Source organism: Diabrotica undecimpunctata, chromosome 8 (genome assembly GCF_040954645.1).
Source record: "Diabrotica undecimpunctata isolate CICGRU chromosome 8, icDiaUnde3, whole genome shotgun sequence".
Classification (NCBI taxonomy): Eukaryota; Metazoa; Arthropoda; class Insecta; order Coleoptera; family Chrysomelidae; genus Diabrotica; species Diabrotica undecimpunctata.
The window spans coordinates 99,384,883-99,406,705 of NC_092810.1; the positions used below are offsets into that span (position 1 = coordinate 99,384,883).

The 21,823-nt window shown below is 34.7% G+C and overlaps 1 protein-coding gene across 1 annotated transcript in view; it reads right to left on the reverse strand.

The window, feature by feature from the left end:
- Nucleotides 1–261: 261 nt before the first annotated feature.
- LOC140449022 (atrial natriuretic peptide receptor 1) overlaps nucleotides 262–21,823 on the reverse strand; it is a 270,323-nt gene continuing 248,761 nt past the window's right edge. The window contains exons 19-20 of the mRNA XM_072542164.1: nucleotides 14,783–15,056; nucleotides 262–713 (exon numbers count right to left, since the gene is read on the reverse strand). Coding sequence (XP_072398265.1) covers nucleotides 490–713; nucleotides 14,783–15,056 — 498 coding nt within the window. The 3' untranslated portion in view covers nucleotides 262–489. The remainder of the gene's footprint in view (nucleotides 714–14,782; nucleotides 15,057–21,823) is intronic.

Consider the following 21,823-nt stretch of genomic DNA (forward strand, 5'->3'; position numbering starts at 1 on the left):
GACGAAAGTTGGAAAAAAAAATTGCTTGAGTGGAGACCACGGGCTGACAAGCGAAGCCGAGGAAGACCCCCAACGCGATGGACCGACCACCCCAAAAGAATCGTGACCAATTGGATAGCAGAGGCGCAGAACAGAAGCAGATGGAAAAGTTTAGAGGAGGCCTATGTTCAACAATGGACAACTCATGGCTGATTGATGATGATGATGATTATATTATTTTTATACTTTTTTGTGACGTGTACAAAATCTCTTATTGTATTTATTCATAGCAGACATTTCAATCAGATTTCATTGCGTTCCTTACTGCTTTTTCACGCTACGCCTCTGAACCTAGCAAAATAAATAAAAACCATATACGGTTATTTTATCTACTACTTTTGAACCTGATCAGATATCAAATTGGAATAGAAATTTAAGTACAAACATTAAAAGTTATCCTTAAAATATCCTAATACTGATTTTTAAAAATATATTTACTAGTAAAACACATTAACCCATAAACACCAAGGGATATGGAGTAGCTTCTTGTTCATTAACAGGTGAAGAATGCCTGTGACTTGGTAATTCTGGCGATGGTTCTGTGCTCCTAGTCAGCCAATAGGTAGTCACCCAACCCTTTCCTTTTAATTCTACTTCGCCTCTTTGATCCAGCACAAACGTACCAAATGTATCTAGGATTTCTTGAGTCGCTTTACTAACGTGTATTTTCAATGCTGTAATAAATCAACTGAAGTTATATTATAAGTTATATACAGTGAGATGATAAAAGCTTAATCCCTTTGGCAACAAAATGATATATGTAAAATGTTTATATATCCTGATTAAGATCCATATTACATATATCATTTAGAAATAGATTATTAACTAATCTTAAAATTAAATAAATAAATAACACACATCTTCATAAATACTCGTATATCTGTAGAATAACGGTAAATAAAATAACTTATTTTATGTCATACTAGTTTATTATTGTGATTTTATTACTTAGTTACCAATTACGTAATAGTGTAAAGATACAAATGTTTATACGTCCATGATACAAACCATGGACGTATAAACACAGATGGACTCAGTTATTTACATAAAAATGTGAAGCCAAAATTATTTGACTAGGTCACATTCTCAGCACCTTCAAATGTTGTCACATTTTTTTATTAAAATATTTTATTCACATATCGCTGAAAATATTACAAATTTATTTTATACTCTACAGGTGCTATCAAACCAAAATAATAATTAATTACTTATATTAATATATTTAATTGTAATTAAAACATCAAATGTGCACATAGTGTGCATATCATTTAATAATAGCGTATAACAGATATCAACCAATTATTTTATATGTAGAAGCACTGAAACCTATTTATTAATGGCAACGGTGTTTACATTTCTCTGTCTTATGGCTCTACGTCAAACTTCAAATGCTGTTCCATGTAGTGTCCATGTTTGTTTACTTTTTACCCAAGATGAGGAAAAGTTGTTTTTCGATATTTTGGCTGTATTTTAAGTGATATTTGTAAATAGTGAAATAAACAAATATAATAATGCTGCTACAGTTTTGCATTTGCAAAAAAACGAAATATTTACATCCCAATGTCTCATTTAATTTGTAAGTACTGTTTGTTTACATTATTTAAGATGAGGAACTGAGGAAGCCTGTGTGTTTACATTTTAAAATATGGGCTTTCTTTCATAGGCGTACCATTGGGTTTATTCATATTAATTAATGTATTGAACAAGATATTAGTTCATGAAATTAGTATAGACATTTTTAAATTGTAAGTAGACATCATCTGATTAAAAAGATCTGTTTAGTAGCTTTTTAATTTAATATTTCTCATGAATTAACAATAAATTAGTGAAATGAATAAAACTCATTTATTTTTCTATGTAGGTTTCCAAATAATATTGATTAATGATGAAACTTACTCTAAACTTCAACAGAGAAAACAGTATAAAAAAACCTTTCAAAAGCATCCTTTTTGGTTATTTAAACTTGTAAGGAGGCTGAAAAATATTTCAGATTTTTTAATAAAACTATAAATAACTACAACAGACTAGTTAAAAACCTTATGAATATTTTGATTAATAAAACCATACAAAATGTCCCAAAATCAATCTATGAGCATTTTGGAGACCATATCTATGATGAAGATGCAGTCGATGGTCACTCTATGCAACTTTTAAAATTGGTTCTTGAGAAATATTTTAAAATTGGAATTCATCATGAAACGAGGACTACTTTAGATGCTAACACAGTGCGCATAAGAAGCGTTCTTACTAAGACTGTTTTATTTCGCCATCAATAAAAATTTATTTCTATGCCAACGTCTTCTATTATGTCTATTTACCATTTTTACTTTAATATTTCTGTTCGATAAATAGCTTTCCAATAATTTATACATTTTCACGCCTACTTTTTAATAAGTAGGTATATTTGCAAATAATTTTATGTCAAGTGCCAGCAAGAGCTTTGGAATGATCAATAAATAATTTTGTAGCAGAAACCCTTACTACGTGGAATCTATTGATATTGTATTAAAACAAATTTGTCAAAATTTGAAAAAATATGTTTTTACACATTATCAATAAATATAGGTATGTACTTAAATTTGACAAATGTATATTTTTTAATTGTTTTTTTTTATCGTAGGATTATTTGATACCTATTAAAAAATTAACTTGAGCTCAACTATATTTTATTGTATTAATTTTAAGGCAAATAAAATTGTATTTTATTTTTTCTATAAAAACGTGTTTTTATACATTATTACTACTTCCAATTATTAACGTCTGAATAATTATCCCCGCGAGTAAAAATTCAAGCACGCTTATGCTCATTGAGGAAGTATCACAGTCTATCGATACCCGTTTTACTCCCCTTTACCCTCTTGTCTAGGAATATCGAAGCTTCAAAACAGTGTGTGTTTAAGGTATCTTATTGCTGGGTCCATCTATGTTTATACGTCCATGATACAAACAAAGAAATAACTTATTCGAAACATCTTTATTTAACAATATTTCAAAACATTATTTAGAATTCACATAAAACTGGCAATTCTGAAAGGACCCGGTAATATTTAGATTACATTAGGATCTCAAAAATATCTTGCATTTTCACGGTTTTAGTTTGACACGTTTGACAGCATTTCCATAGCGTAGCAACATAACACGGACGATAGAATGTCTACTAGTAAATATATTGTCAAAATGAAATCGAATTTTCGGATTTTTTAGAACTTATATTTATTTGTAGATGCAATAACAAACTAGTATGACAGAAAAGTTTGTATGCACCGCAGGTATTAATTAATAGATGTATATGCCCTCGGGCGACGTACAACCCCCGGGCCAGAGGCTCTCGGGTTTGTAACATCGTCGCCCTCTGGGCATAAAAATCTATTTAATACCCTTGGTACATAAATAACTATATTATAATATCACTGGCACAGTTACAAACAATAAAGTCTTTTCTGTTTACAGTTAATCAAAACAAAGTAGCTTCTATACAAGGTCCTCAAGAAATATCCCCCTTTTCAGGTAGATGTATGAAAACTTACAGACGATACGTTAGCAAAAATGAGCATTTAAAACACGCCATCTTAACAATAGACATTGTACCGGAATGTAAGTACTGTTTATATTATCTTTATACTAATGTCACCTTTACATTAAATAAACCACCCTAACCCCTAATTTTAACTAATATAAATAATATTGGCACTTTTGTATACTACTACCATATTTCTTAAGATACTTATTAATATTCAACTCAGCGAGGTTCCATTGTTCGGGGTGTGAAATATGACAAACAAGGGATCTACCTGGTTATGGAATAAATCCTTTATGGAATTTCACACCTAGAACAATAGCACCTCGCTGAAATGAATATTAATGAGTCTCTTAGAAAGATGGTAGTACTATACCATACCTGATGTAAGGTTTGGTAAAACAAACCACAAAGAAAATCCACTAACTCACTAACTAAAAGTTTTGAGAAAAACGCATTTGAAAATTTTTAAACCTCTTATAAATCAGGTACACTGGCTATTTAAGTTTTGGTACCTGCATTCTGATAGTTGCTATATTCCAGTGGTCTGGTATGCATCTCGATCTTAGGCAGTTCGTAAATATCCCCGCTAAGATTTTCCAGTTTTTATTGCAAGTGTATTTAAGTAGTTCCACTGTTATACCATCTATTTCAGCAGCTTTACCACTTTTCATTTTTGTAATTGTCGATGCTACTTCTTCCGGAAGGACTTCTGGTGCATATTCTTGGTTACTGATTACTTCTTCAAGTATGTCAGGGGCTTTGTATAGTTCGCTGCAGAATTTAGTCACGAGTTGTATTATTTCATTTTTGTCTGTAATTCTGGTGTTTTCGTTTTCTAGAGCAACGACTTAAGGGTTGTCACTCCCGAAGGTACTTTTTAAAAAGGCCCTTTTAAAGGTACAACTGACAGAGTAACAGCACTTTATTTAATATAATTACAACTGGCTTTAAAATGAAAATTTACAGTATTTATATGAAATTAATTGATGACAACTTGTCTGCAATATGTGTCGAAACTGCTGATCGGCTGGACTATTGAACTGCAATACTGCTGACAATCGGGGTTAATGTATCGTAATTTCTCCATCCCCTGGGGAAGTTTTGTGAGGGATGAACAAAACTCTGTGAACTGTTTCTGAGGACTCTGGGCTTTGGTCAGGGATGTCTTCTGCTGTGGTTGGATTCTGCTCATCTTTTTCTTTTTTCAGTTTGCGTAGCTTGAGAAAACCAAAAATTAAAAGGATTGCTACCAGTATATATATCGGTGGTGTCCATATGTAGCTGTGGTCCATTTGTGTTGGAAGGATGGATTGGAACCTTTCTTCTTCCTGTGATAACTTGTGTAGTTCGTCTAAAGAAATTCTGTCCAATTTTAGGGGTTTGACTATTGGGTGGTTCTTCAGAATACTGGTGGTCTTGACTTTTGGTAATGTTAGTGGTTCTTCTTTAATTGTTGTTTTGGAATTTATGTAAACTTCATTATTGGTTCGTAGTTCACATCCTGGCGGTAACTCAATTAGATAGGTCCCTTCGAGTACTTCTATTTCAGTGGTGGTGCAATGGGTAGATACTTTCGTAGCCTTTAGAAAAACGGCAATGTAGTGTGCATCGGATACTTTTTGAATGATCGTTGTAGTGACAGTGACGGGAACACTTTGGCATTGGGCAGCATCATTGATTAACTGGAGAATTTGGATGATGCAGTCATTAGTCTGGTCATTTCTTGTTCTCTGGTCGTTTCTCTGCTCTTGTGGAAATTTCTCAGGACAGATGAATGATTTGGATTCGCTTCTTTTGCATGGTACATCCATATATTGAAAAAGGTCTGAGTTGTGGACTAGGTATGGACCAGGTGGAATGATTATTGTGTGATTATTAGTTGGAAGGGAGTATAAATGGAAGTATGTGAACGACTTGGAATGAAGAATAGGAAAATGTAAAATAAAAACAAGGGTGTGATTCGTGTAGTAACCATCAATGTCTATGATTTCATAGTATTTGGTTAAGTCTTCTTCCTGAATATAGGGAATCTGTGATGCAGGGTGGTGTTCAAGCATCTTTTGCACGGTCCATTTTATTTCTTCAGGTTTAATGAGACCGTTGTGTAAAGTTTTGATTCTTGCAAATGTAATTGCTGTTTGTAGATCATCCAGTATTTGTATAATTGTTTGTAAATTTAGATTTATCTGGTCAAGGATATTTCGAACTTGCATATAATCATTAAAATCGAAAACGAATTGGTTCATCTCTAAGCTAATTTTGCTTGTCTCTTCAGCTATGATTTCTTGGTTGTGTGTAAGTAATGAAATTGTTTGGTTAAAATTTGTCATTATTCTTTTATTGAGACTGAGTTGGCTATTGATGTTAGTAATAATGTTCTGTTGGTTATTTTCAAGTGATTTAATGGCAGCGTTGTATCTTTCAGCATCTTCTTGATCTAGATTACCAGAAATAGATTTTATTACACTTCCCAATCCGTTTATAAGTCCTCTTTTGCTTCTGGATTTTGGATATATTGTGTCTAGTTTCTCTTTTGCTGTTTGGAGGAGGTACTGTACAGTTTTATCAAAGTTTTGTAGGCTGTCAAAATATGGTTGACTAAGTCCATTTTCTATTGCTCTGTTGGTGGTGATATACTGAGATTCTATGGATTCAATCTCTTCTGCGATGGGTTCTAGATGGAAATGGTGGATGAAGTCATGAGTGCTGGTCTGTATCCTCGCTTGTCCAAGTTTAACTGGGAGGATTCCTGGATTGTCCTTCAGGTTTTGAATTTGAACTTGTTGGGCTGCTACTAAGGTACATCTGTAAAGCAGTTTTAGCATTAGTCTTTGGCTGGTGTTTGATGTTCTTTTTGTGTATTGACGTATCTTGAGTGTCTATTGTTACGGGATTATTATTTTTCACAATGCGGGAAGAAAATCTCGGAAGAAGTTTATTTCTTTTTACTGTTTTTCTAGTGTAAACTTTTGTGCTGGGTTTATAAGTTATTGGTGTTTGTCTTTTTTGATTTATTTTTTCAATATTTTTCTGTTTGGTTTCTTGTAGCTTTTTGTTTATTTCACTGTAGATTTCTTTTGTCTTTAATCTGTGGCTCTGTGTATAGTTATTTATTAGAGTTCTGTTAATATCGATGTCAAATGGATCCTGGGGATCGATATGGCCATTTAGAATTTCGATTGGCTTTTGTTTAGTTGATGAATGAATGGAATTGTTGTATCCTAAAATAGCATACAACATATGTTCTTTAATACCCAGAGTCTTCCTTTTTTCTCTAAGTATTCTTAGGTGTTCCAAAATTGTAGAGTGAAAACGTTCTATCATTCCGTTCGATTGTGGATTATCTGGTGTTGTGTAGTGAATCGAAATTTTGTGTGTATCGACAAATTCCTGAACAAGGCCGTTTTTGAATTCGGTTCCACTATCTGCGATTATCATGTGTGGGAGTCCATGGTGGGTTATAAATAGCATGAAGGCATTAAGGACATTTATTGCGTTGGATCCTTCTATGGGATATGCTTGGCCATATTTCGAGAATGCATCAATTATTGTAAGGAATTTTTGTCCGTTAGCTTGGAATGTGTCCATATGAATGATTTCTAACGGTTTTGTTGGAGTTGGTGTTACCATAAATTTCGGCTTAATTGGATTTCTGTCATACTTGTTAGCTTGGCACGTATCACAAAGGTTGATAACTTCTTCGATGTCTTTCTTTAGCGTAGGCCAGTAGTAGCGTTTTCTTATTTGAGCTTCGGTTTCGTTAATTCCTCTGTGGTTAGTCTTCCCTTGATGGTATTTCTCTATAATTTCTTTCTGTCTCTCTGTGCTGTTTATATCTTCTAGGAGGCTGTTGCATTTGACAAGATCGAATGCGGAATTTTTAAAAGTTTCTCGTAGAATATTGCATAGGGATTTGTAGAGTTCATCATTTTCGAACAGAATGGCGTACTTCTTTTTCGGATCTATATAGTTCTTGAAAAACTGGAAAATGTCGTTGTGAAGATCATTTTTTCCCAATTGGACATACATTCTCTTCTTTGTAACAAAACACTGCTCTATGATTGGTTTCGCCGGGCTATAGTTTACTATCTTGAGAATTATTTGATTATTGTAACAATTTAGTGGTTTCTCGCTAATTGGAATGCCCATTATTGGATTTTCTGCCGTGGAATGTTTGGTTACATCTGTATCGTTATCTTCTTGTAAGTATTGGGAGTTTGATGGCTGAGCTTTAGATTTTTGCTGTTTGCTGTCTTCATGTAGGATTTCGTCTATTATCTTTATTTCTTCGGGAGTTAACGTTGCAGTTTGATTTTTTTGGATGATTTTATCTAAGTCACCTAAAGGGGTTGACGGATTCAAAGTTTTTTGAGACTCTTCGGCTGGGTCGGTTAGAAATTCTTCCAGATCGGATAAGGAACTGGGGTGATTAATCATGGAGATATCATCGTCATCTTTTGAGAGGAGTTTCATTATTTCTTCCATATTCTCGTCTACACTGTTTAATTCTTTCGTGTGAATTTCGACACGGGATAAAGCATCTGCATTGGTGTTGGATTTGCCTTTTTTATATATTACTTCGTAATCAAATTCCTCCAGCTTTAATCTCCATCTGACAAGCTTTGAGTTTGGATCTTTAAGTGAAAATAGCCATTGTAGAGGTCGATGGTCAGATAAAATTTTGAACTTTCGTCCGAAAAGGTATGGGCGGAAGTATTTAGTAGCCCACACAATTGCTAACATCTCCTTTTCGATAGTCGAATATTTCAGTTCTGTTTCATTTAAAGTTCTGGATGCATAGGCGATAGGTTTATCATTTCCTATTGGACCTTGTGATAGTATGGCTCCTATAGCGAAGTTGCTTGCATCAGTCGTGAGGTTAAAGGGTTTAGTGAAGTCTGGATATTGCAGAAGTGGTTCATTAATCAATAAGCTTTTACAGGTTTTGATACAGTTTAAGAATTCTTCGGTGTGTTCAATTTTTGCATCCTTTTTAAGACATATGGTAAGTGGTTTTGTAATTTTGGCAAAGTCCTTTATGAATTTTCTATAGTTACCAAGTAATCCTAAAAATCCTCGAATTTCTTTTGTTGTTTTTGGTACAGGATAGTCTATGATGGCTTTAATCTTAGTCGGGTTTGGTTTAATTCCCTCGCAGGTTACGACGTGACCTAGAAAATCGACTTCTTTCTTAAGGAATTCACATTTGTCAACTTGTATCTTAAATCTTGTTTCTCTTAATCTTTCAAAAATTTTCTTAAGATTTACCATATGTTCTTGAAGAGAGGTTGAAAATACAATAATGTCGTCCATGTAGACCAGACATATTTCTCCTATTAGTCCTTTTAGTACGTTCTCCATTACTCTCTGGAATGTTGAGGGTGCATTTTTGAGTCCGAACGGCATTCTCATGTATTCATAGTGGCCATTTTCAACGTTAAATGCAGTCTTCTGGATATCTTCTTCGGCCATTTCAATTTGATGGAATCCGCTGGCTAGATCTAGGGTTGAGAAGTATTGGCAGCGTCCTAGTTTGTCCAGAATGTCTGTTATATTTGGAATTGGATATCGGTCATCGATGGTTTTCTCGTTCACCTTCCGGTAGTCGACAACTATTCTCCATTTAATTTTTCCTGAGGCATCTGGTTTCTTTGGAACGACCCAGATTGGAGATGACCAGGGTGATTGACTCGGTCTGATAATTCCTTGATCAAGCATCGAAGTGATCTGCTTACGTACTTCTTCTTTATGGATGTGTGGATACCGATATGACTTGGTATAAACTGGAACTTCGTCTTTGGTTCGTATATGGTGCTTTATTTGGTTAGTAAATGTTAAAGGATCATCTGGATGATGAAATATCTCTGCAAACTTCCTGCACAGTCGTCTTAGGTGAGATTCTTCTTCGGTATTAAGATGATCGGTTCTAAGGAGAGGATCGACATCTTTTAGATTACTGTCTTCGGTAGGTATGATATCTGACGTATATATATGATATTCCTCGAGATTTATGGGTTGACTTTTGATGGGATCAGTTAATGCTACTTGGATGTATTCATCGGTGTTATTGACTAGCTCGGTCCAGGCGAGTTGATTACAGGCAATGGTGAGAGTTTCTCTTAGGATGGCACTTTCGACTTCTTGTCTTGGGATGACGATTGTACCTGATGTTTCCTTTACTGGTAAGCGGACTTGGGTAATTGATTGGGGCTCTAGCTGGACTGTATAGAATTGGGCTTTGTTTGTGACGTAGTAATTAATAGGAAGAATAGAATGCTCTGTAGTAAGAGTAGCTTGGGTAAAATCGAGATTTGCTTTTAGAAGTTTAAGATTATCGAGGCCGATAAGACCGTCAAATGTCTTGTGAAATTTGAAAAGATAAAATTTTAGGTTAATATCGGAGTTAAATTCGGGAAAAATTGGGATTTCTACACAATAATCCTGTGAATGATTTTGAAAAATTGATGTAACGATAAATGGTTCATATTTAATATTATTCTTGTAGAATTTATTGGCTATATCAGGATTAAGGAAAGATTTAGTGGCTCCTGTATCAATAAGAAGTTTAAGAGGGGGATTTTGAATTTTAATGTAAGGAAGCTCTCTTTTGTCGGCATAGGAATGCAATTCTACTACGTTTCTTCTTTTTCGTCTTGAAACGTTTGAAAATTTACATCTTCCTCATATTCTTGGCTTTCTTGCTCATAATAAGTGTAATCTGGGTATGTGTCATTGTCTATACCTTCATCGTAATTATTTTCCTCTTGCTCGATATTAAAGAGTTTTTCTACGGTGAATCGGGGGCTGGCAGTTTGTTGAAAGCGGAAGTTTCTTTGAGATTGGGGTCTATTAAAGCCGGTTTGGCGTGTAGATACGCTCATAGGTGTTGGCTTATATGATTGAGATGGAACTGGTTTATGAAAATTGGGTTGATTAGCCCTAGAATTTTGTGCATATGGAGTGAGTTGATGATTTTGTTGGAATCTAGGGGGTTGAAATGTCCCTCTTGGACTATTATTGAATGATTGTTGTTGCACAGGAATTTGATTTGGTCTAAAGAATGGCTGTGGCCATTGGGGCTTAGGCACCTCAGGCTGCCATCGTGTATGAGCAGGTGTATGAGTTAAATTGGATCTCTGTGTTTGTGAAGTCGCAGATGGTTTATTAGAAGATGGCAAGGAATAATTATGAGTTTTTTGGAGATATCTAATGTTATTTTCTTCCTGAATATATTGGATAGCAAGAGCGAGATTGGGTGGTCTCATGGATCGAATCGTTGATCCTAGGGGTTCTCTTAGGCCTGCCAAAAATGTGGTTAGAGCTTGTTGTTGGAAAAATTCTTTTTTACTTCTTTTAACTTCCTCGTTTTCCGTGTGTAATTCAATATGATTTGAAATGGTATTTAAAAGACTCATAACTTTTTCATGAAATTGATGGGAGTTTTCGTTTGGAGCTTGCCGAAGGTTAACTAAATCTCTAGTTAATGAGTTTTCGTTTCGTTGGTCTGCAAAATTTTGGACAAGAATTGATTTTATTGACGGCCAGTCTTTACAGCCGTATACAGAAATAATTTCTCTAGCTCTTCCTTTAATTTTGTTCATAATTCCCCGGGTAAGCATATGATTTTGAAAATTTTCGGGATTTGTATGATCCCAGAAATGGTTTAGAAGCATGGAAATAACATCAATAAAATTGTGGAGTTCATTTGGATTGCCGTCGTACTCTGGTACGATAGAAAGGTCTTTATTAACATCAAAAATGGGTGCCATATTAGAATTATTTGAAATGGATGCTGGTGTAATAATTATAGAAGGTATTTCAAACAAATTTGTGGTTTTAAAAATATGATTATTATCAACTAAATGTAAATCAGGTTTAATATTTTCACTAGATTCTATATTAGATTCAAAAATTGTTGAAAGAGAATCGCTTATTCTAAAGGATGATACTTGTGAATTGATATTAGAATTAGAAATAAGATGAAATTTGCTTACAGTAATAGGATGATGCTTGGATGCATTCCTTTTAGGTACAAGTTTCTTTTCTTCTTTAAGTTTCTTTTCAGCTTTCTTCATAAATATGTTTATGTGCCAATTTGCCTGGAATCCGTGGGTTAAATAGCTGCAGTTTTCCCTGGATTTGGGTTCGGTAGCGGGTAAACGTTTGAGAACGACGAGGATCTTCTGGAGACTCTCCCACTAATCTACTGAATGCGCCACTTAAGGGTTGTCACTCCCGAAGGTACTTTTTAAAAAGGCCCTTTTAAAGGTACAACTGACAGAGTAACAGCACTTTATTTAATATAATTACAACTGGCTTTAAAATGAAAATTTACAGTATTTATATGAAATTAATTGATGACAACTTGTCTGCAATATGTGTCGAAACTGCTGATCGGCTGGACTATTGAACTGCAATACTGCTGACAATCGGGGTTAATGTATCGTAATTAACGATTTGCTTCTTCATAATGATTAATGCTTTTCTTGTTTTTTTATAGTTTTTTCTGTTTTCGATTGCATTTTCTACCAGACTTTCATTGTAATTTTTTTATGTCTTCCTGAATACTTTTCCTCTGTCTCTGTATGTTGCTACTTACTCTTATTTCCCGTCTTTGGTTTAGCATTATTTTAGTTTTATCAGACAGTTTACTATGTTCATTTTGTTGTTGCCGGCCTCCGATTTCTTGTCGGCACTATCAAAGATGATTCCCATTTATTGAGAGCTGTCGATTTGATCAGGCAATCTTTCAGCCCTACAAAGCGTGGGATTGGATGAGAAGGACATTCAGATCATCATGAATTTATATTGGAACCAGCGTGCTCAAGTCAAAGTCGAAGACCAGCTGACCGACCAAGTGAAGATCATGCGAGGAGTAAAGCAAGGCTGTGTGCTCTCGCCGATTCTTTTCAATATATACTCTCTATTTTCAATATATAGAGGAAATTTTTACTGAAGCACTTACAAACCTAGAGATGGAAATCCGATTGAACAGTTAATACATCGATAATATCCGCTACGCCGATGACACTGTGTTACTAGCAACCAGCCTAAATGATTTACAAGCCTTACTAGTCCGAGTGAGAACTGTGAGCGTAACACACGGACTAGACCTTATTATTAAGAAAACTAAGTTCATGGTTGTCAGCTGTGCAAATTTAGATCCCGGGGCACTAATGGCAGGTAGCGAAGAGATCCAGAGAGTCGACAGATTCAATTACCTCAGATCTACCCTCAACTCACAATGGAACTACGCTCAAGAGATTAGATACAGAATTGAAATGGCACGGTCTACATTTATCAAGTTGAGATCCTTGCTGTGCTGTAGTGATCTCAGTTTGGGAACCAAGATGCGGATAGTGAGGTGCTACATTCTTCCAGTGTTACTATATGGAGTTGAAGCCTGGACACTGACGCAAGCCACAGAAAAGCGGATTGAAGCCTTCGAGATGTGGATCTACAGGAGGATACTAAAAATATCGTATGTATATCATGTCACCAACGTTGAGGTCCTACAGCTCATGACAAAAGAAAAAGAAGTGCTTAATTTAGTAAAACAACGTAGGCTTGAGTACCTCGGGCACGTGATGCGGAACGAAGAAAAATATCGAATTCTTCAACTCGTTATGTAGTGTAAAGTATTTGGCAGGAGAGGACCGGGACGCCGTCGTATCTCGGGATTAAAAACCTCCGACAATGGTTTGGGATGACCTCCGCGGAGCTGTTTCGCAGAGAAGTCAACAAAACCATTATAGCCTTGATGATCGCCAACATTCGAACCGGATAAGGCACTGAAGAAGAAGAAGAATATTTCATCAATTGTCCTTTGGTAGTGATCTAAGTTTTCTTTTAGATTGTTAATATTTATACCGGTAACTCTGGATTTTGTGATTAATTTTATTCTTTCGAGTTTCAGATCTAGAACAATTTTTGCTCTGATTAGTCTATGGTCGCTGCCAGTTTGAAATTTATTTATTACACTTTTATTATAGCAATCCTGTTGGTTGGAATAAAGTTAGCTTTGTTCTTCTTTGTGATTCCATTTGGTGCTATCCAAGTCCATTTTCTGTTAGATTTTTTTCTTAAAGAATGTATTTGCAATTGAAATTTGCAATATATATATATATATATATATATATATATATATATATATATATATATATATATATATATATATATATATATATAGCGGAAGACCCAAAAAAAATTATTAAAGCAAAGAGAAAGAAAAAATATGTCAACATATAAAAGAAGTGTCAGAAAATCAGAAAATATATTATATAATAATAAACAAAAAAAGAAATCAAAATCAGAATTGTGCCCCGACAAAAATTCAATAATCTGTTCAATTTTCAATCTCTTTGTGGAATTCGATAAAATTTCTTTGGCATATTAATGTGGTTTCATAGTTCATACTGCTTTTTAATTCCTTGACACTATTAAGTCATATAAGTTATAATATATAATTATATATATATATATATATATATATATATATATATATATATATATATATATATATATATATATGATAAGTTAAGAAATAACAAAGAAAAAACTGGTACATTACAGGGCTACTTATATGAGCCATTGCACGTGAATAATAACAAATTAAAGTACTGAAATGAACGACAAAAATTTAAAAAAATAGTTGTCTTTCAAAAAGAAGAGTTGACGAAGAAATAGTTGGCAACATACCAAATTCAACAAATTGATGATACGCGTTTTTTACGCACTCCTTAGTCGGTCTCAAGCCTGGTTGAGGGGGAGAAAAATCAAATAACTAAAAAATATATCGACGTCGAAGAAGATATATGTATTGTAAAGCATACTACGACTAAGGCGATTTCTGTAAGCATTTACTTAAATACGATGGCTTCACCTGTCATTCTCCATAATATTTTTACAACTTTGCAAAAAAATATTAAACAAATATCAGATATGAACTACAACGAAGTCAGGGAGAGGAATTCAAATAAAAAAAAAGTATGAATCATCGATATTTAGTACACGGGAATAAAAGAAACAGATAACATCCTTGGAACGATAGATAAACGTGCTAGCAAAACTACTGCGATGTGAGTATTCCTGTGTGTTTCTGAGTCAACACAAGCCTAACAAGAGAAAATGTGGACTGAAACATTTTTCTAAAAGAAAGAAGTCGATCTCGGTATTAATCCATAAAAATCCATATTTTATTTTATATCACTTTTATAAACTTACGCATTCCTGTACTTTCCATTCTATTCGCTGTGTTGACAGTGTCACCGAATAAACAATAATGCGGCATTATATGACCCACAACACCAGCACAAACTGGACCAGAATGTATTCCAATCCTTACTTGCAGCTGAAAATCCGGATTATGTTTGAATGTGAAAATTTTTACTTGAGTCAAGATCGCTAAAGCCATCAAACCAATCTCCTTAGCATGGTTATTGCCGTTTCTTTGAGGTAAACCGGAGACAACCATGTAGGCATCTCCAATTGTTTCTACCTAAAACCAAGAAAAGTTAAATAAAAAAGCATGTAAGAATACATTATTTTGGATAATAATTAGTTCAATACATATAATATAAATAAACTCCTGGACAAAATTAACGCACCACTCATATTTTTCTCAATAATTTTTATTTATTGATAATTTACTGTACGACAAGTTGCCTATGGACCTTGTTTGACAGTGACAGTTGTTATGTAAGCTAATAATAGTCTTGTTTTAACAATAATTTGTATTAAACTTCGTTTTAGACTAAAAGTGAGTTAAATTTTTCATTAAAAGTGTCGATTAAAGCAAAGTGCTTGTGACAAACAAGCTTTTCATTGTGATATTTTTCATCATATGCATGTTTGGAAGTTCATTTGCATAAAAATCAAATAAAAAAATGAACCGCCAAAGAAATTTGTCAATGGAGGAGGCAGTGCGAGCATCGACTCTCCTAGATGAAGGATATTCAATACGATACGTTTCTGGTTTATTAGGAAGACATCATTCCAGCATCAGTCGAAAGGGGAGGCGATATAATGAAACAGGGTCGTACCATCGAAGACCAGGGCAAGGGCGAAAACGTTGCACTAATCAAATTGATGATCGTTTTTGAGACAACGTGCTCTCAGAGATAGGAGAGTCACCAACAATTTGCTAAAAAATGAACTAGCAGATGTTCGAAATGTCGCGATATCATCTCGAACAGTTAGAAGACGTTTACATGAAGCAGAATTGAATAACAGGAAACCGGCTAAAAAACCCTTGCTTACCAGAGAACACAGGGTTCAGAGATTGAATTTTGCAAGATTGCATCAAAATTGGACCATCGATGATTGGAAACGAGTTCTTTTCTCCGATGAGACTAGAGTAAGCCTAAAAGCTCCAGATGGTCGTGAGCGTGTCTGGCGAAGGCGAGGAGAAAGGTTTGCCAGCTGCAATATCTCTCCTAAAGTACCTTTTGTTGGTGGCTCTAAAATGTTCTGGGGGGGAATTTGCTTTGAAGCTCGTACGGAGTAGGTCCCCATACGTACGAGGTCTATGAATGCCCATTATTACTTAGACAACAATATTATCGAACATGTAATGCCTTTTGCTCCGTTTCTTGGACCTAATTTTTTATTCATGCAAGACAACGCTCGTCCTCATGTGGCTCGACAGGTTATTGGCTACCTAAATGATGTTGATATTCCATTATTAGAGTGGCCACCTAACAGTCCGGACATGAATCCTGTAGAGCATCTATGGGACTATCTCAAAAAAAAAAGATTCGAAGTCGTAGACTTCCTATTGCCAATCACAACCAACTCGTTGAGGCCGTTATTGAAGAATGGGAGAATATTCCGCAAGCTTTTGTTGAACATTTGATATCAAGCATGCCTCGACGCATAAACGACTCATAAACGACGTCATAAGAAGTAGAGGAGGGCCTACACGGTATTAGTGTAGATCCAGATGCATTTTATGGTGTTACTTTATTATTTTTTTTCTTTTTGTAATTTGGAGTTATGCTAGCTTATTTACGCATTTCCGGCAAAAACAAATTTTTAAAGAAACAATAAGGCAAACTAAGGTCATGATGGACTTATTTAAGCCATGTTGGGCTTATTTGTAGGTGTTTATTATTATTTCAATGTAACTTAGTTCTATTTTGTGTTCATATTGTAAATATTTAGATTATTTAAAGTGGTGCGTTAATTTTGTCCAGGAGTTTATATGTTTCTTATTCCAAAATATAGGTATTTATGTATAAATAAAAAAAATAGAGAGATATTTTTTAACAAACACAACTAATTGATTTTTTTTCTGCTTTATTCTACCTTATTCCATTTTATTCTAATTTATTTTCGTTAATTTTACTTTTACTCTATTTTACTCTATTTTATTATATTGCTTTTTTATTTATTTTATTTTGTTTTATTTTACTGTGTTTTATTCTACTCTATTATATTTTATTCTATGTTACTCTATTTTATTCTATTTTATGTTAATACACAAGTTCTGACTTATCACCGAACTTAAAATCTACCAAACAATATATACATATGCTGCCAAGTTTGCCTTTAAGAAAAGGTTACATTCAAAGGTTTTCCTTAATGATCGTTCAGATCTTTGCGTTGCGTTTTCTTTCGTGAAATAAAGTCGTTGTCAATTCACCAGTTAAACAGCTAAATTAACTACAGTGAGATGCCGTTTGAGTATAAAAAAAATAAAGAGATTCTCCCAACCGCCTCATTAAAATATATTCCCATCTGATACTAGTATGTTAAAATTCATCGCTAATATTTGAAGCTGCATTACCAAATACTTACAGCAATGTAATACTAAAATTAGAGAGTTATTGAAACCGTAAGATGACAGCCGCTTTTATTACAGGATCCTTTTATAAAGTACAAAATACTTCATGTATAAAAGAGAGTTATTCTTAACATGTTAAAGAAATCTTTTATTTTGACAAATAAATAGTATAAAAATAACCTATAAATGCTTATAAGATAAAGTAAATAAGGATATAGTATATGTAAAGTGTCCTGACACTATATAAGGTATTACTGACAAAATTAACAAAATTATTAAATCAAGAGAAATAAAAACAATATTTACCCCCCAACAAAAACTTTCATCTCTTGTCCGATCAATCAAAGACAACATTCCAAATCAACAACACGAAGTTTATAAAATTCCTACCTGCTTTAGAGAAAATTCACTGTCCATACAAACTGATTACTGATTTTTGATCTGATTTGATTGCGAAAATTATTGTAGAACACCGGGGGATTTTATCTTCTCCTCCTGACGTGTTGCTCACTGCCTGTTGGGGCAGTACCTTCGATCTGGTTCTAATTATATCTATTAATTAATTAAAATGTGTTACCTTACATTTGGCGATCACACTTCCCGTATTACACTTTAAAAAACATCTTACTACTTGAGAAACTTTATTTTGCGTTAATTGAACATTGTGTGTTGAAAAATGAGCGAATTAATTTTAATTAATCAAATGTGACAGTGACACAATGAGTGATGTTTTTTTTCTAATAAAATTGAGAAGAGAATACGTGATAATCTCGCAATTATGTGCAAAGAGTATATGCAACATCTATCGTGCATTCTCGGGTACAACTCGACTTAAAACTAAAAGTAGTATTTTTTAAAAAAGGGTGTTCGTCATTTGGATCATAATTTTAGGTTGCGCTACGCAACATAGTCCCCCTCTTGATGTGAACGCATCAAAAAAAAAAATATTTATGTACAATTTGAAGAAAGGTATAACTAATCTAAAAAAACTATTAAAATTCTTGAAGGTGAGTCATAGGAAGAGGACACAGTTTAGCAATAGAGCGAACGTATAACCCTTCAGGAGTTCTGACCTTAACAACTCTTACCTTGTTGTCCTTTCCCGGATATGTCTCAACTACCCGTGCTATAGGCCATTTGAGAGGAGGCGAGTTTTCGTCCTTAAGCAAGACGAGATCATCAGGCTTTATGCCTACCTGAGGAGTGAACCATTTAGGTCTATTTTGAAGCCTATTAAGATAATCGCGAGTCCAAACCTTCCACATATGCTGCTGAATTCTTGTGCATTTATTCCACAAAGACAATTTATTTTCTTGAATATCAGAGAGATCTAATTCAGGATAAGACATTAAGTTAGATCCAATAAGGAAGTGTCCGGGAGTAAGAAAGGAAAAATCGGACGGGTCGTCTGAGAGCGCACAGATAGGGCGTGAATTGAGCACTGCTTCAATCTGCGAAAGTACAGTGGATAGTTCTTCGAAAGTAAAATTGGAGTTACCCATTATTCTTACGAGATGATATTTGAAGCTCTTTATGGCAGCTTCCCAAATACCACCGTGGTGTGGTGAGCGTGGAGGGATAAACTTCCATTGAATTTGACATGAAGTAGCGAAAGAGCGAATAGATTCAAAGGTATCACCTTTGAGAAGCAACTCATAAAGTTCTTTCAATTGATTTTTCGCACCTAGAAAGTTGGTGCCATTATCGCTGAAAATGATATTCGGATTACTCCTTCGGGCGATAAATCTTTTCAGAGTCAATAAGAACGCTTCAGTAGAAAGACTGGAAATTAATTCCACATGCACGGCGCGAGTAGCTAAACATACAAACACTGCCATATAGGCCTTAGTAAGGGGAGCTCTCTTGAGTTTAGAGGTCTTGATTGGAAATGGACCACCAAAATCAACTCCAACGTTTATAAATGGACGTGCAATTTGAACTCTTTCCCTCGGGAGATTAGCCATGATTTGGGAAGCGACTTGTGCGTTAAAACGGTAACAAGTGAGACAATTTTGTATTATACGTTTGATTTGTCGAAGACCATCAAGAGGCCAGAATTTCAATCTAACATTGGACAGTGTATTTTGAGGGCCAGAATGTAGAAGTCTTCGATGTTCTCGGGTAAGTAATAAATTGACAATATGTGATTTTGAGGGCAACAGTAGAGGGAATTTCTGATCATAAGAAACATCTGAAAAGAGAAGACGACCGCCTACTCGTATCATTTGAGACGAATCTAGAAAGGGATTCAATTTACGAATAGACTTATCGTTAAGCAGACGATTATCCATTAAAAATTGGATCTCCGAACTGAAGAAATGAGACTGGGTCAATTTGATAATCATTAACTCAGAACTAGAGAGTTCATTTGGAGTGAGAGGACCTGTACGTCTATGAGACTTAGCTCTTACATTGTGAATAAAACGAATGCAGTATGCAAAAGCTCTCTGAAGTCGAGTGAAACATGAAAATTTGCAGAGGGCATCATACACTTGTGAATCTGGTTTTCTGATCAGATGAGTAACCCTTTTGAGTTCAGGCAGTTCATCAACATTAATACTCGAAGGACCATTATATACAAAGAGGTTGAAATCAAAGTGTGGATCTGACAAAAATTGAGGACCATTAAACCAAAGATCACAATCAAGCAACTGCAAGGGTGTAGCACCACGAGATAATATATCCGCAGGGTTGTCTTTCGATCGTACATGTCTCCATGTATGGTTGGAGGTGAGTTCTTGAATTTGAGTTACTCTATTGGCTACAAAGGTAGACCAACGAGAAGGGTGTGAATTAATCCATGCGAGGACGACTTCGGAATCTGTCCATAAATTGACAGAATTTATCTGAGATTGGGATGGAATCAAGACAGAAAGAATCTTCGTAACAAGATTAGAGAGTAATAATACTCCTAGAAGTTCTAATCGAGGAAGAGTCACAACTTTTACAGGACTAACACGACTCTTTGAGGAGATTAGATTGCAAGAGATAAAGCCATTTTCATGTGATGTTCTTAAATAAACGCAAGCACCATACGCGCTAAGACTTGCATCCGAAAACCCATGTATTTGAGTACTTGTTACATTGCTAGAATTTTGCAGCAACCTAGGAATCTTGAGATTGGAGAGGTGAGGAAGTGTTTGTAAAAATAGATTCCATTGTGTAAGCAAATTTGGACTGAGGTGGTCATCCCAATTCGACCTTTCTAACCAAATCTTTCTCATAATTAATTTAGCAGATACCACTACAGGGTTAATCAATCCGATAGGGTCATAAATGGAAGCAATTAAAGAAAGAACTTCTCTTTTTGTATAGGTATCCTTAACGGTAACCTTTGGCACAAGAACTGAAAAATGATCGGAGTGAGAATTCCAACATAGGCCGAGAATTTTGTTCGTGTTATTTTCAGGATTGATTACATAACTAGCTTCATTAGAGATATGAGAAATACCTGCGAGAAATTCAGGTGAGTTTGCACACCATTTATGAAGCGAGAAACAAGCGAGGTTCAAACATTCGGTTAATTGACGATGAATTTCGAAGAGTGTTTCAAAATCGTTACAGCCATACAGCACATCATCGATATAACAGCAATTTAAAAGAGCATCACTAGCCAAGGGAAATTTGTCGGAATGTTTTTGAGCTAATTCCTTAAGACATCTAGTGCTGAGAAAACCGGAGTTATTTAATCCATAAGTGACAGTTTCGAGTTGAAGACATTTCAAATCCTCTTGAGGTGAATCACGCCATAAGATGTTCAACAGAAATACCTGTTCGGGATTTACTCGAATTTGTCTGTACATATGACGTAGATCTGCTACAATACAGTATTTAAATAATCTAAAATTTATCAAAATATCGAATAATTCGCGTTGTACCGTATAACCAGGAAGCATTATGTCATTAAGACTTAGATTTGAGGTAGTTTTCATACTGCCATCAAAGACAACACGCAACTTATTTGTTACGCTATCCTTTAAAACGCAATGGTGAGGAATAAAGTATTTTAAATCCGAGTGAATATTTCGAGTGGAGAGAGGCACATATCTGCAATGTCCAAGTGCAATATATTCATGAATAAATTGTTTATACTGTGCGTATAATTGATCTGACTTGATCAGTTTCTGTTCGAGGTTTAGGAATCGCTTCTTTGCGAGGAAAAACGATTCGCCCAATTTTTTATATTCGTTGGGAGATTTGAAAGGGAGATCTACTTGGAATCTACCAGATGATAATATTTTAAGTGACGATTTAAAAATGTCTTCGGCCTGTTGCTCCGAAGGAGTTAGGATTTTTGGAGTACAAGTAGAAGACGAAATTTCTTCTATTTCCCAAAAAGACCGTACGAGTGAATCGGTATTTTGAGTTTGAACGAACAAGGATACTTCATTTCGAGGTTGAGTATTTTCTTGAATGTTAAGTATGGAATATGAGTCAATTGACCGAGAGGATTGAGGTACATTTCCACCTACAAGATATCC